The 16238-nt window shown below is 50.3% G+C and overlaps 1 protein-coding gene across 1 annotated transcript; it reads right to left on the reverse strand.

The window, feature by feature from the left end:
- Window positions 1–13457: 13457 nt before the first annotated feature.
- Window positions 13458–14647, reverse strand: LOC101759416 (vegetative cell wall protein gp1-like). Its single transcript, XM_004977816.1, has 2 exons — window positions 14386–14647; window positions 13458–14131 (listed from the first exon to the last, which is right to left on the reverse strand). The coding sequence occupies exons 1-2, from the start codon at window positions 14645–14647 to the stop codon at window positions 13458–13460; spliced, it is 936 nt and encodes a 311-aa protein (XP_004977873.1).
- Window positions 14648–16238: the final 1591 nt, after the last annotated feature.

The raw sequence follows: 16238 nt of genomic DNA on the forward strand, positions 1-16238 counted from the left end.
TTAGTACGATCGAATCCAAGTTCGAGCTCCTCACCGCCCCGTGCCCCGACCATAACAAAGCCTGGTTTGCGGCTCAACAGCTGCGTGGTTCCGCCCGGCTTTGGTGGGATCACTACCATGCTATGTTGTCGACCGACCATGTTGTCAGCTGGAACGAGTTCAAGACCGCTTTCAGAGGGCATCACATTCCAGAAGGTCTTCTAGAATGCAAGCTCAACGAGTTCCTGGCCCTTACCCAGGGAAATCGAGATGTCCTGCACTATGCGCAGGCTTTCAACGATCTGTGCCGGTACGCTGGGTACCATGCGGACACCGATGAGAAGGAGCGGGACAGGTTCCGCAGAGGGCTGAGCCTGGAGCTCAGGGAAAGGTTAAACCCGATAAGGGTGGATACGTACAACGAGTTGGTCAACTTGGCCATCTCACAAGAGGACTGCATGCAGGCTCTCAAAGCCGACCAGAAGAGAAAGGCCTCCGTGGCATTACCGAGCCCGCCCGCTCGAAGGTTCAGAATGGTTCCCCCACAGGCACCCAGCCGACCCCAGCAGTCGGGAAGATGGGTTGCCCGACCCCCACCGACAGCAGCACTTCGTTATCCGGGATTTCAACCTCAGGCTCCGCGGCTGACCCTACCGCCACCACCGCGTCTTGCAAATGGTAACCGCTGCTTCACCTGCGGCAATGTGGGGCATTTCGCCAAGGACTGCCCCAGGAATTAGAATCAGTGCCCAGGGCAGAGCAATGCGATGCTCAACAAATGGAAGAGGCCCAAGATGCAAGTTCGCCAAGGTCGGCTGAACTTCACCAACGCAACAAAGCTTCCTGAAGGTGCGCCGATAATGACGGGTACCTTTCTGATTCACAGTTTTTCAGCTTTGGTTTTGTTTGACTCAGGAGCCTCACATAGTTTTATCAGAAGAAAGACTAGTGACGAATATGGGTTACAGGAATGCCAGACAAGAGGGTCTTTTAGGATATCCACCCTGGGTGGGGTAATCACATCTGATAGGATGAGTGTCAACGTGCCTATCCAGCTAGGCCGAAACCTTTTTAAGGAGAATCTTGTTATCCTCGATCTAGAAGGGATGGACGTCATCCTAGGAATGGATTGGATGACTAGAAACCAGGTCGTGCTAGATGTTCCATCCCGAGCTATCCATGTCAACTCACCCCACCAAGGCCCCTCTGTTATCCTTTTGCCTCGCCGAGAAGATGTGAATTCTTGTGCGTATCCCGCAATTGAGACCCGACCGAAGGACATCCCTGTAGTCTGTGAGTACCCCAACGTGTTTCCTGATGATTTGCTGGGCATGCCGCCCGATAGAGATGTGGAGTTTTCCATAGAGTTGATCCCCGGCACCGCCCCTATCTCCAAAAGACCTTACCGGATGCCACCCGCTGAGCTGGCCGAGTTAAAAACCCAGTTGAAGGACCTGTTGGAAAAAGGCTTCATCCGACCCAGTACTTCACCTTGGGGTTGCCCAGCCCTGTTTGTGAAGAAGAAGGATGGGAGTCTACGCATGTGTGTGGACTACCGACCCCTCCATGCGGTGACTGTCAAGAACAAGTACCCACTTCCCCGCATTGATGTTCTGTTTGATCAGTTAGCTGGAGCAAGAGTATTCTCCAAGATCGATCTTCGTTCCGGTTATCACCAAATCAAGATCCGACCCTGTGACATTCCCAAGACTGCCTTCTCCACCAGATATGGACTCTACGAGTACCTGGTCATGTCTTTTGGACTCACCAATGCACCCGCCTATTTCATGTATCTCATGAATTCGGTGTTCATGCCCGAACTAGACAAGTTTGTGGTGGTGTTCATTGATAATATCCTAGTGTACTCGAAGAACGAAGAGGAACATGCCGATCATTTTCATGTGGTTCTTCAACGGTTGAGAGATCATCAGCTTTATGCCAAGTTCTCCAAGTGTGAGTTTTGGTTAGATAGTGTCAAGTTCTTGGGACACACTATCTCTCGGAATGGCATCGCAGTTGACCCTAGCAAGGTACAGGAAGTCATGGACTGGAAGCCGCCCACCTCAGTTCACCAGATCCGAAGTTTCCTTGGACTAGCAGGCTACTATCGGCGCTTCATTCCGGATTTCTCCAAGATAGCAAAGTCGATGACTGAGCTGCTGAAGAAAGAAGTCAAATTTGTGTGGAGCAACAAGTGTGAAGAAGCCTTCAACACTTTGAAACACTTGCTGACCTCAGCCCCAGTTTTGGCTCAACCCGACCCTTCTAAGCCGTTTGACATATATTGTGACGCCTCTGGCACTGGACTTGGGTGTGTTCTCATGCAAGACCACCGAGTCATTGCCTATGCCTCGCGGGCGTTACGACCTCATGAGCTGAACTACCCAACCCATGATCTTGAGTTGGCAGCAGTGATTCATGCCTTAAAGATATGGAGGCACTATTTGATGGGCACCCACTGTAACATCTACACCGACCACAAGAGCCTCAAGTACATCTTCACTCAAGCCGACCTCAACATGCGCCAAAGAAGATGGTTGGAGTTGATAAAGGATTATGACTTGGAAGTACATTATCACCCCGGCAAGGCCAACGTAGTGGCAGATGCTCTTAGCCGCAAGACCCTTTGCAATTGCTTGTTGGCGACCAACTTCACCGAGACTCTGTGTCGTGAGATGGGAAAACTTAAGTTGGAAATTGTTTCCCATGGAACCCTCGGTCACATCTCCCTTGAGTCTGCTTTGGAGGACCAAATTGGGTCAGCACAGTTAGAGGATGAGGAAGTAAGGCAGATCAAAAGGAAGATTTTATTGAAGGATGAAGGGTATAAGCATTTTCGACAGGATGAGACTGGGAAAGTGTATTATGGAAACTGACTTGTTGTACCATCCGACCCCAATCTGAGAGAGCAAATCCTAGATGAAGCTCACCTCTCCAAGTTCTGAATCCATCCTGGCAGCAATAAGATGTATCATGATCTCCGTCAAATCTTCTGGTGGGGTGGAATGAAACCAGAGATTGCACGCTATGTCTCGGAATGTGACACCTGCCAACATGTCAAGGCCAGCCATTTAAAGGTAGCGGGTACCCTACAGCCCTTACCTATTCCCTCCTGGAAATGGGAAGACATCAGCATGCACTTCATTGTTGGACTACCTCTTACATCGCAGCGGCATGACTCCATTTGGGTTATAGTGGACCGTCTGACCAAGTCTGCCGACTTCCTTCCTGTCCACACCACCTACACAGTCAAGAAGTATGCGGAGTTGTATCTTGCCCGCATTGTTTCCCTGCACGGTGTTCCTAGGACGATCATCTCTGATCGAGGTGTTCAGTTTGTAGCGCGTTTTTGGGAACAGCTACAAGCATCTTTTGGCACCAAGCTCATTCGTAGCTCTACTTATCACCCTCAAACCGATAGTCAGACCGAAAGAATAAATCAGATCCTTGAAGACATGCTACGAGCTTGTGTCATCCACTATGACAAAAATTGGGATAAGTGCTTACCATTGGCAGAGTTCTCCTATAATAATAGCTACCAGACTAGCTTGAAGATGGCACCGTTTGAAGCCTTATATGGTCGGAGGTGTCGGACACCTTTGAATTGGTCACAAGCTGGAGAAAGACAAACCTATGGTCCTGATCTAGTAGTAGAAGCTGAAGAGCAAGTAAAGATAATTCAAGCGAATCTCAAAGCCGCCCAGTCTCGACAGAAGAGTTACTCCGACCGGAGAAGAAGACCCCTGCAGTTTGATATTGGTGATCATGTGTATCTTCGAGTCTCCCCGACCAAAGGAGTGCAACGGTTTGGAGTAAAAGGAAAACTGGCTCCCCGTTACATTGGCCCTTATGAGATTGTGGAAATTTGTGGACCCGTTGCTTACCGGATCCAACTCCCAGAACAACTTTAGGCCATCATGATGTTTTCCATGTATCCCAACTGAAGAAATGTGTCCAAGTCCCAACTGAAATCTTGGGACACGATCAACTTCAAATCGAGCCCGACCTGACCTATGCTGAGTACCCGGCCAAGGTTCTTGACCGCAAGAAGAGGCATACCCGACGCCAAGTGGTGAAAATGTACAAAATCCTATGGAATAACCACACAGAGGATGAAGCAACATGGGAGACAGAGGAGTATCTGAACAAGCATTTCCAAGGTTTTCTTTCTAGCCAAGGAGGTAAGGACTGCACACCCCCACTGGTTACTCTTACACCTGAATCTCGGGACGAGATTCTTTTTAAGGGGGGTAGGCTGTGACGACTCTGGTCAAATCTTTTGAGTTAATCTTAGTCCGAGTCCCTAATCCCGCTGACTCAGCTCCCCCGAGCTTGAGCGCTCAACCTCCATTCCTAAGTCTTGACCCCTGAGAACTCGACCCCTTCCCGTCGGCCCCTTCTGAGTTCCCCAAGGCAGTGACCCTTTCAATCTGGAGCAGAGGATAAACCGAGGCTGACCGGTGGACCGCAAATCTTTTCCCCGATCTCTCGGTGCAGACGCACTCAAGTAGCATGCCCGCTTTAGAGCTTCTCCGCCGCGTGGCTCAACTCCTCCGACCCCCCGCCGCTTCGCCCCGTCGCCGGCCGCGACCGGATGGATTCCCGCGTGCTCTTCCCCAATCGCAGCGGAAGCTCCTCTGTGACCCTTTCTACAGCGCCTCGTCTCGCTCGCGCCCCCGCCGGCTGCGCCATGGTGCCCCGTCGCCGTTGTGGCAGAGCTTGCCGCCTGCTGCGTCCAAACTGCCTCGCTGCTCGCGCCCATCATCACCTCGCCGGATCCCCTGCTGAAAGGCCCGAGGCCTTCCAGCTTTTCCGCCACCTCTCCACAGTCGCACCGCCCCGAATGCGCTATGCGACGATTCCTCCATCGCCAACCCCGACCCCGGCCGCAACAGCTCCTTTTCCGCCTTGTCAGAACTATGCCCCGGCAAACCGCAGTTCGCGCTCGCCCGCGCAGCCGCAGCCCGCCTGTCTCTTCGCCTTTGCAACCTCGCTTATAGCGCCGTTTCCCCTGTCGCACCCATCAGATCCGCCGCTCGACGACGCCCGCCTCCGCCAAATCTCGACCACTGGCAAAACCGCGCCTGCGCTGCCCAGTCTCCAGTGCCCAATGGCCGAAGGCGTCATCTCCGAAGTCCTGTTCCGCCGCCCATCGCCGCTCAATCGCCGCCGTGGCAGCGGACTCCATCTTTTTCTTCCTGATCTTCGTGCCGCTCCAACTCTCTCTCTCCCCGCGTAGCTATAAAAGGGAATGTCAGAATCCTACTGGAGTCCCCTTCATCTTTGTTGCCTCGCCGCCTTGTTTCCCCTGTTTCGCGCTCCAGCGCTGCCACCTAAGTTCTTGAGGAACTCCCATCCCCGCTCAACACCCACACCTCCCAATCCACCCAGCCGCCTGCTCCTCCGCGCAGTGCTAGAGCTTCCTTGCTCACAAGAAGCTTTGCTGCCGCTGGAGCACCGCCGGACATCGCCGCCGCCCAAGTCTTAGTGCTTCGGTCCTTCCGCCCAAGTCTGCTCCTTCCCGATCCCAAAACTTCACCTATAAACCAAAGGTAAGTTACCGACCCCTTTTTCCATCTCGCCCGACCCTATCTGTCCGCCCGACCCCTTTTCCGTCTCACCCGACCCTATCTGTCCGCCCGACCCCTTTTCCATCTCGCCCGACCATATCTGTTCGCCCGACCCCTTTTCCGTCTCGCCCGACCCTATCTGTTCACCCGACCCCTTTTTCCGTCTCGCCCGACCCTGTCTGTTCGCCCGACCCCTTTTTCCGTCTCACCCGACCCCGTCTGTTTCGCCGACCCTTTTCCGCCTTACCCGAGGACTCGGCTGTATCTTTTTCCTTGACCCGAGGGTATATGTGTAAAAATCGGGGACTTCTGTGCGCTAAGTCTGAGGACCCCCAGCACAGCTATTCCTCTAGTCTAAGGGTCAGATCATAAGTTTCTTCCCATCTGACCCTTTTATCTTGCTCTCCACCAACTAAAGTAATCTCTCCCCACCTTTTTTGTAGCCTTGCTACCAGTGTCCAAGCTTAACTGCAAGTGTTGTTAAATTAACCGTCTAAAACACTAACTCCTGCATCGCATTCGTGTAGAGTTGCATCTTGCTGACGGCGTCTACGAGCTGTACCCGACGTCCGAAGACGGAGCTGTAGCCGAGCTACCGCTCCCAGAGGCCGAAGCCGCCCCAGCAGAAGACCAGTTCCCTTCCTCCTCGCTTGAAGGCAAGCCTCGGAGCATGAACCTATTTTTTTCTCTAAACGTACACATGCCTTCCTTCGTCTGTTTGTGCATTTAAGTACAGGAGTTGTTTGAAACCATAGATGCATGACTTAGTTCCCTTGATCTGAACACTAGCCTGATGAGTCCGAGTAGTTGCATTGCTTAATAGGACTCGGTAAAAGTCGAGTGATTTCCTGTCACTCGCGAGTTATAGGAGTTGGTTGTTCTCCTTCTGGTTACAACTATAAGGACGATGGACGGGGCAGGGCCTGGTGAACTCTTTTGGTGGTCGGTCGATTGCCCTGTCTGTCTATATGAAGTTGCTTAAGGTCGGAAAGTGTTGGTGTTCGTGATCAAGTGTTTGAAAGTACTAATCTCATACCAAGTATGGGATGGGGAAGCCTAGTACCTGATTGAACTAGGGTGTGGCTTATACCCCTGCTGTCCCTGGAACGAGGTTCCCATGGTGCATCATGTGGGTGCAAGTGCGGTCACAGTACGGTAGAGGCCGGGACTGTGGAGCATTGCATGCCAAGGGAAGTTTGGACCTGACACGTGCCTGGGAATTGATGGGGACGGCCGACACAGGAAGTGACTCTTGTGGTGCGCGGATGTCGTGAGATTAGGTCCGCCATGCATGGTTAAGAAACTCGAATCGATTCGTCTGCCTCTCACAGTTTGAGACTGCTTGATCGCTATGCTACACTTAGTAAAGATGGAACATGATAATGGTATGAACCCGATGTTTGTTCTATAATTTGTTGTTGGAACTATGGTTGTTTAGCATAAGTCGCCAACATAGACTGGTTAATGAACTTAGAACTTGAGCTAAAACTTGAAAGCAAGGACCCACTTGCATGTCTAGAAGTCGTGGAGTAGTTTACCACCGGTCAGTTAAGTCTTGTTGAGCTTAGAAGCTCAGCCTTGTTTGTGGCTCTCTTTTCAGGTGAAGTCACCGCTCCTGAGTTTGTTCCTGTTGGCACTTGGCCGCCCCAGCTCCCTCCGGGTTGGACGGTCGAGTGGGATCCCTCCTCGGATGGCGAGGAAAGGGATCACTGATGTCCTGGATGGCCTCACCAAGGACGTCCGACCCCTCCGAGTAGCTTCCGCTTGTTTTTATCTTCTGTTGTTTTCTTCAGAACTTGTTGATAGAGTCGGAGTGCCCGATCTTTCGGTGAGTGGAGATAAATTCGACTTGGTGGAAGTAGACCCTCACGATCCGACTACGACGAGCGAACCCGAAGCGCCAATGCAATCGCTGAACCAACTTCCTGTGGTTACCAACCTTGCTGGCGCAAGATCAGCCTGATCACGAAGATCAATTCCTGTCCGCAATCGAAGAACGAACAAGAAAGAGAGGCGAGCAATCTAAATATCACTCGAAGGTGGAGTTCTGAATCACACAAGGACAGCGCGTATTTGCGCGTGTTCAAGAGTAGCTAAAGCTAGATGTAAAACAAAACTCAAGTCGTAAACAAAAAGGACTCGGACTAAATAAAGGGGGCGCAGCCCCTGGAGTCCGAAGGGAACACGCGCGCCCAACCCTAGGCGCCCCTCCTGGGCTGCCTTGTTGGGCCATCTTCTTATTCTGATGGGCCTTCGTTCCTTAACACCATGATGAAGTTTAATTCTCTCGCACGGGCCCGAGTGATTGGCCCAACTGGATGATCAACTGTAGGCGCCTGAGGTGGAGGAGCAACTGGAGGCGCCTGAGGTGCTGCTGGTGTAGATGTACTTGTGGTGTCCTCATCATCCTCCCCTTCTTGAACTGAAGTCGTCCTCGACGGCAACTCCTCATCTTCGCCCACATACGGTTTCAAATCTGCAACATTAAAACTCATGGAAACACCAAACTCCGCAGGCAGGTCAAGGATATAAGCATTATCATTAATCTTGGTTAGCACTTTAAAAGGACCAGCAGCGCGTGGCATCAATTTAGAACGACGTAAGGTAGGAAAACGATCCTTTCTCAAATGCAACCAAACCAGATCACCCGGTGCAAAAATAACATGTTTTCTCCCTTTACTACCTGCAACCCGATATTTAGCATTAGCAGCAGCAATGTTTTGTTGAGTTTGCTCATGCAAGCTAATCATTTGATCAACATGTGCAGCGGCATCTATGTGTGGGGCGTCCTCGGCATCAAGTGCAAACAAATCAATAGGCGCCCGAGGAATATAACCATAAACAACTTGAAAAGGACACATTTTTGTAGAAGAATGCGTTGCATGATTATAAGCAAACTCAACATGAGGCAAGCAATCTTCCCAACGTTTCAAGTGTTTATCTAAAACAACCCTAAGCATAGTGGACAAGGTTCGATTAACCACCTCAGTTTATCCATCAGTCTGAGGGTGACAAGTGGTGCTAAACAGCAATTTAGTTCCCATTTTATTCCACAGTGATCTCCAAAAATGACTGAGAAACTTAGCATCACGATCAGAGACTATTGTATTTGGAATACCATGCAAACGAATAATCTCGCGAAAGAACAATTCAGCAACATTGCTAGCATCATCAGTCTTATGACAAGGTATAAAATGAGCCATTTTGGAGAAACGATCAACAACCACAAAAATACTGTCCCTCCCCTTCTTAGTTCTAGGCAATCCCAAAACAAAGTCCATAGAAATATCAAGCCAAGGGGAAGTAGGCACAGGCAAAGGCATGTACAAACCATGGTTGTTCAATCGTGACTTAGCTTTCTGGCAAGTAGTGCAGCGTGCAACAAGGCGCTCAACATCAGCGCGCATCCGGGGCCAAAAGAAGTGGGCAGCCAGCACTTCATGCGTCTTGTAGACGCCAAAGTGCCCCATGAGACCGCCTCCATGCGCTTCCTGTAACAACAAACGACGAACCGAGGTAGCTGGAACACACAGCTTGTTAGCGCGAAACAGGAACCCGTCCTGTATGTGAAATTTGCCCCATGGTTTGCCATGAATACAGTGGGCGAAAGCATCTTTAAAATCAGCATCATCCAGATAGTGATCCTTCACAGTTTGCAAGCCAAAGATTTTAAAATCTAACTGTGACAGCATGGTATAGCGACGAGACAAAGCATCAGCAATGACATTTTCCTTCCCGCTCTTGTGTTTAATAATGTAAGGGAAAGACTCAATGAATTCTACCCATTTAGCATGACGACGGTTCAGGTTTGTTTGGGTACGAATATGTTTTAAAGCCTCATGATCAGAATGAATTATAAACTCGCGATGCCAAAGGTAGTGCTGCCAAGTATGCAAAGTGCGCACTAAAGCATAAAGCTCCTTATCATAAGTAGAATAATTCAAGCTAGCACCACTTAATTTCTCGCTAAAGTAAGCAACCGGTTTTCCTTCTTGTAACAAAACAGCACCTAGCCCAATACCGCTAGCATCGCATTCAAGCTCAAACACTTTAGTAAAATCAGGCAACTGCAAGAGAGGAGCATTGGTTAACTTATCTTTCAAGGTGCTGAACGCAACCTCTTGCGAATCACTCCAAGCAAAGGGAACATCCTTCTTTGTAAGCTCATGTAGAGGCGCTACAATGGACCTAAAATCACAAACAAACCGGCGGTAGAAACCTGCAAGGCCAAGAAAGCTTCGAATTTGTGTGACCGTCGTCGGTGTAGGCCACTCCCGAATGGCATCAATCTTGCTGCTATCCACCTCAATGCCCTGTGGAGTAACAACATTGCCAAGAAATGAGACACGTTGTGTGCAAAACATGCATTTTTCGAGGTTAGCAAATAAATGGGCCTCACGCAACGCATCAAAAACAGCACGCAAATGTTCTAAATGCTCTTCCATAGACTTGCTGTAAATGAGGATATCATCAAAATAGACAACTACAAACAATCCTATGAAGGGCCTCAGAACTTCATTCATCAAATGCATAAATGTGCTGGGAGCATTTGTCAAACCAAACGGCATAACCAACCATTCATATAACCCAAATTTCGTTTTAAAAGCCGTTTTCCATTCATCACCTAATTTCATGCGAATCTGATGGTAGCCACTACGCAAATCAATCTTAGTGAAAATAATGGCACCACTAAGCTCATCTAGCATATCATCAAGGCGTGGTATAGGGTATCGGTAGCAAATGGTAATGTTATTAATAGCACGACAGTCTACACACATACGCCATGAGCCATCTTTCTTTGGAACAAGTAACACGGGAACGGAGCAAGGGCTAAGAGACTCACGAATATAACCCTTGTCAAGCAACGCCTGTACCTGGCGCTGGATTTCCTTCGTCTCATCCGGATTTGTACGGTACGGTGCACGGTTCGGAAGCTGTGCGCCGGGAATGAGGTCGATCTGGTGCTCAATGCCACGAAGTGGTGGGAGTCCTGGTGGCAAATCTTTTGGAAAGACATCAGCGTACTCCTGCAAAATGTTAGCAACCGCAAGGGGAATATCCAAAGATGGTGCATCATCAAGTGAAACGAGCACACTAGAGCATATAAGGGCATAGCATGGCAAAGGAGCATCGCGTAACTCATCAAAATCAGCACGTGTGGCAAGCAAAACAGGAGCATTCAACTTGATTTCAGAATTAAGAGATGTCGATGGTTCAAGTTGTTTAGCAGTTTTAGCAGCTCTAGCAAGATCATCTTTAAGAATTTGTTCAGGTATCATTGGATGTATAATTATTTTCTGACCCTTAAACATGAAAGAATAGTGATTTGAACGACCATGATGCAAGCTATCAGTATCATATTGCCAAGGTCGCCCAAGTAACAGAGAGCATGCTTCCATGGGAATAACATCACAATCGACAAAATCAGAATAAGCACCCATGGAGAAAGGAACACGGACTGATCGAGTAATTCTAATTTTCCCACCATCATTAAGCTATTGAATGTGATATGGATGTGGATGCTTACGAGTGGGTAAAGACAACTTTTCAACCAGCATGGTACTCGCCAAATTGTTGCAGCTGCCGCTGTCGATGATGATGCGAATCGACCGCTCCTGCACAACGCCCTTGGTATGGAAAAGAGTGTGTCGCTGATTCTTCTCGGACGGGGCGACCTGTGTACTAAGAACACGCTGCACAACAAGACTTTCATACCTATCGGCGTCGCCCGGGTTGACATGTACCTCCATAGCTGCATGGTCAGTGGCAAGCATCGCATGTCGAGTATCTTCAGAATCACTAGCGGAAGAGTACTCACCATCGTCACGAAGAAGCAAAGTGCGCTTGTTCGGACAGTCCCGAATCACATGGCCAAATCCTTTGCAACGATGACACTGAATATCCCGTGTACGGCCTGTGGGAGGGGCGGCGCCTGTGGAAGGGGCAGCGCTGGCAGGTTTGGCCGTTCGCTCGCGCGGTGTAGTGGTGGGCGTGGGTGGCGCAGGGAGAGCGGGTGCGGAGTTGGATGTCGAGCTTCGTCCTGCAAAAGAGTTAGAATATGTCTTCGAGCGGCGTCCCTGCACTTCACGCTCAGCTTTGCAAGCATATTCAAATAATGTTGTCATATCTGTGTAGTCCTTATAATCAAGTATATCCTGAATTTCGCGGTTCAAACCACCACGAAAACGTGCCATAGCAGCGTCGTTTTCCTCCAATAACCCACAACGAATCATGCCTATTTGTAATTCCTGGAAATATTCCTCAACAGATTTGGAACCTTGCTGAAAACGTTGCATTTTATTAAGCAAATCGCGAGCATAATAAGAAGGCACAAATCTGTGGCGCATAGCAGTTTTTAATTGCTCCCAAGTGGTTGGAATGGTATTGGGATGTTTGTGTTTATATTCACGCCACCAAATTAAAGCAAAATCAGTAAATTCACTAATAGCAGCTTTAACTTGAGAATTAGCAAGAATATCATGGCATGAAAATTTTTGTTCAACTTCTAATTCCCAATCAAGATATGCAGCAGGATCATATTTGCCATTAAAAGGTGGAATTTTAAATTTAATCTTGGAAAAGGAATCATTACCACCGGGACGGCGTGGCACGCGGCGGGCACGGCCTCGGCGGTCGCCATCGTCCTGGTCCAAGTCACCACCATAACCCTGCTGCAACTCTGCGACTGTTGTGTGCAATGCATCGAGTCTTGCCACAACTGAGTCGAGTGTGGCCTTAGCGGCCGTCTGTGCAAGGTCGAGCTGGTCACACCGCTCGGTCGTCGAGGAGATCGTCGAGTCCAGCCGTTCATGAATCGTCTGAATGTCGGTGACAAGCCCTTCAACTTGCACCCGTATGCCCTGCAGCTGGTTAGCCCCCGCGTCGACATCATCTGCCATGGTTAGCGCAAATACAAGAACAAAAGCGACGACAAAACAGGGGTGTAACGGCTCACAAGGCGCTCACACTAGTGCTGTTATCAAATTCTTATCCGTTCGTACCACGCACACAGGGGCGAACTGCAACCAACCGGTGGAACTTGTGAAAGATTGGAGGAGCGATTGCCTGGAGAAACAAAAGCTGCTCGTCGTAGAACTATGTGGATTTTTGGGAAGGCTGCACTCAAATGAAGGATTAGCACAATCAAACAATAATGCAAGGTTGAATTATAGTGCCAAACACGTAACAAGAGTTGCTGGTAACAAGGGAAATCAAAAGAACAGAGGCAAAGGTGGAGAGGGCGCACCTCTTTTTTTTTCTATTTTTTTTTCACAGAGGGTGCCCCAAAACTGATAATATGAACACAGAGGATCTCAAAAAGCAAATTGTGGCACACACTTATTCCGAACTGTAGGAAGGGAAAAACACTCGGTAAAACTCACCGATCAACCTGGAAAGCTGATACCACTTGATAGAGTCGGAGTGCCCGATCTTTCGGTGAGTGGAGATAAATTCGACTTGGTGGAAGTAGACCCTCACGATCCGACTACGACGAGCGAACCCGAAGCGCCAATGCAATCGCTGAACCAACTTCCTGTGGTTACCAACCTTGCTGGCCCAAGATCAGCCTGATCACGAAGATCAATTCCTGTCCGCAATCGAAGAACGAACAAGAAAGAGAGGCGAGCAATCTAAATATCACTCGAAGGTGGAGTTCTGAATCACACAAGAACAGCGCGTATTTGCGTGTGTTCAAGAGTAGCTAAAGCTAGATGTAAAACAAAACTCAAGTCGTAAACAAAAAGGACTCGGACTAAATAAAGGGGGCGCAGCCCCTGGAGTCCGAAGGGAACACGCGCGCCCAACCCTAGGCGCCCCTCCTGGGCTGCCTTGTTGGGCCATCTTCTTATTCCGATGGGCCTTCGTTCCTTAACACCATGATCCAGTAATTATATTTGCATGAAAAAACTAACTATGTGGCCCCAAGGAGAGGAAGAGGTCCTTCGGCGTGGGGTTGTACTGGTGGTGGTGCGGCGGCCTCGGGGAGGGCTGGCGGTGGCGGTCGAGGAGAAGGTGAGGCTCGGGGAGGCGCGGTGGCGTCGGGGAGGTGGTCGGCGACGTCAGGGAGGAGCGGAGGCTGGGGGAGGGCCCATGCGTAGGGAGGGGGCGCGACCAAGGGCGGCACTCCAGGAGGGTGGCGGCGTTGAGGGGCGTTGAGAAGGGGGCCACCACGGTGCTCCAGGAGGCGATGAGGTGCTCAGGAAGCGAGGCGGCGGCGCTCCAGGAGGCCGGCAGGTGGAGAGGGGGGCGCAGCCAGCGGCGGTGCTCCGGGAGGACAGCGGCATTGAGGGGTGTTGGGTAGGGGGCCGCGGTGGTGCTCCGGGAGGGCGGTGGTGGAGAATGGGGCGTGGCTGGCGGTGGCACTTTGGGAGGGCAGCGGTGTCGAGGGGCATGAGGAAGGGGGCCACGGCGGTGCTTTGGGAGGCAAGGCAAAGCTTGGGAGGTGAGGCGGTGGTGCTCTGGGAGGACGCTGGGGGGGTTGGGGAGGGGGCCACGGCGGTGCTCCAGAAGGCGAGGCGGTGCTTGGCTGACCGACAATGGCGTCGAGGAGGGTAGTGGTTTCGGCGTGAAATTTTGGCAGCCTGACGGCGTAGTGAATGTTTCGCGCCAGGACTTGGAAAATTTGGAGCCCAGCCAAGGGTTATATGGGGACGTCAGCTCCTCTGCGCTGGCGGGCGCTAACGACCTACCCATCATGAATGTACTTGGCGGTACATGTCCATCAGCTCAACCTCGAAATTCACAGTGGGTAGGGGGTCAGCTATTAGCCAGTTTCTTTCTCGGTTCGCTACGGGAGGAAGCTGCACGTCATCATGCTCCTTAGCACCTGGCGCACCGAGAGGGGCCATCACCCAGCTGGTTGATGGACTAGCCTTTGATGACAAAGAGGTAGTCGCCACGTGACTAGTCGACGCCCTCACCTCAGATGGCGGGACAATAGGAAACACTTGCAGCGCCCTGGCAGCCTCCACGTCAGCTTCTAGCTCGGGGGCTACTCGTGCACCCTCGACTTTATCGGCGACCAACACTTCAAGCTCAGTTTCTAGCTCCACCTGGGCCTCCGATTCTATCTCAGCATCCACCAACTCCATCACCATCGTGGTAGTATTCTCCGCGACAGGTTCAGCCTCCGGTAGCTCGGGGGCTGGTACTATAGAAATGTCAAGTGATGCCAACAAGTCATACATAAGAGATGCGAAAAGAGATATCGTACCTGGGGCAACCTCAACCATGGTTGATCGTCAGACAGCGGAATAATGGGTGCCAAGGTGGGCTCGGGGGCTAAGCGGCTACTGCCATCAGCACCAGACCCCGGGATGACTTCTTGGGCTAAGGGTGCCATTGGTTGGGCTTTTCAACCTACTTTTGCTTTTGCAAAAGTCAAAAGCCAACCAAAGGGCTTAAAAGCTACACGTGCTTTAGGCCAAAAGTTGCTTTTGCTCTAGTACAAAACCAAAAGCACCTTCCCCTCTGCTTTCAAGTGCTTTTGGGGCAAAAAATTACCCACCTGCCACTGGTTATGAACATACCGGTTTTTTCCTCCCCTATTCTATTTCTTCTCCCACACATCCGTCCGCCTCCTCCACACAGCAAACTGCCCGCCGCCCTTGGACACCCCCGGCAGCCGTCCCACCATCCTCAGCTGCCGCCTCGCCGCCTACCGCCCCTAGACACCCCCGGACCCCAGCCCGCTGCCCCCAGACGCCTACCGCCCCCCGCCGCACCCCACTAGAGCTCCCTCGTGCCGCTTGGGCCGGCCAGGTGCCCTAGCTCCTCTGCGCTGCACCACTGCTGCCCTAGCTCCTTGAACGTGAGGAGATTGACCACGTCCAGCACAGCCGCAGTAGAGGCGTCGAGAAGCCGTCGCATCCTGCCAACCTTCACCACTTCGTGGCCGCGACACGCCAACAGGCCACATGGGTGGAAACCCGAAGTTCACCCCAGATTTGAAGTTCTAAGCTCATCTTACTTTCAATAGGCCACATCAGTTAACGTCTCAATTGCTCTCGATTTATAGTAGTGTATGTAGTCGTCCATGTGAAGTGAAGGAGAGTGCACTCATCCATGCTCTAACTTATTTTGATGAAGTTCTTAGCTAGACGATTGGAGACCTTAACTATATTATATATCTTAGAAAGCAAGCCGCAGTATGGAATATGTAACATGCATGGTTGTACCGTTACCCTTTTCTTATGCATTTGAACTTGTTATCTCTAGGACCTTTAAGTATTGATGTAAAGACTTGCATTATTATCAGAACTGGTTATATTGTATTGTGGCATAGATGTACCCCTATCCTTTTCATATGCTGGCGGTCAGTTACAAGATAATAAAGTCTAATCCACATTAATAAAATCTTACAAGATAATTAATAAGTCTTACAACATAACTAATAAGAAATGTTAATTTATCCTTTAACAATTCTTCCTTCACAGTTAGTACGTAACCATGGCTTCATGGATTTATCAATGCTTGCTTCAACACGCTTGATTCTTTGTTCGTGGTCTTTCAAAAGGTCCAATTCCTCATACTGATTGTAATCCTCAATGTCCACTGCACCTTCAACTCCAAGGATCCTTTATTTTCCAGAGATCAATATGCTTCTTTGCATTCATAGGGTTGGTTATGTAGAATACTTGTGCGACACGCTTAGTAAGTACCCATGGGTCATCTTTGTAGCCTACATTG

Source organism: Setaria italica, chromosome VII, assembly GCF_000263155.2.
Source record: "Setaria italica strain Yugu1 chromosome VII, Setaria_italica_v2.0, whole genome shotgun sequence".
Lineage (NCBI taxonomy): Eukaryota > Viridiplantae > Streptophyta > Magnoliopsida > Poales > Poaceae > Setaria > Setaria italica.

Excerpts from the sequence above, each read along its gene's own strand:
- LOC101759416 (XM_004977816.1), bottom strand. The coding sequence starts at position 14,647 with ATGGTGATGGAGTTGGTGGATGCTGAGATAGAATCGGAGGCCCAGGTG. Across the intron at positions 14,132-14,385 it reads CTGGGTGATGGCCCCTCTCG|GCTGCCAAAATTTCACGCCG; the intron begins GTGCGCCAGGTG and ends CTACGCCGTCAG.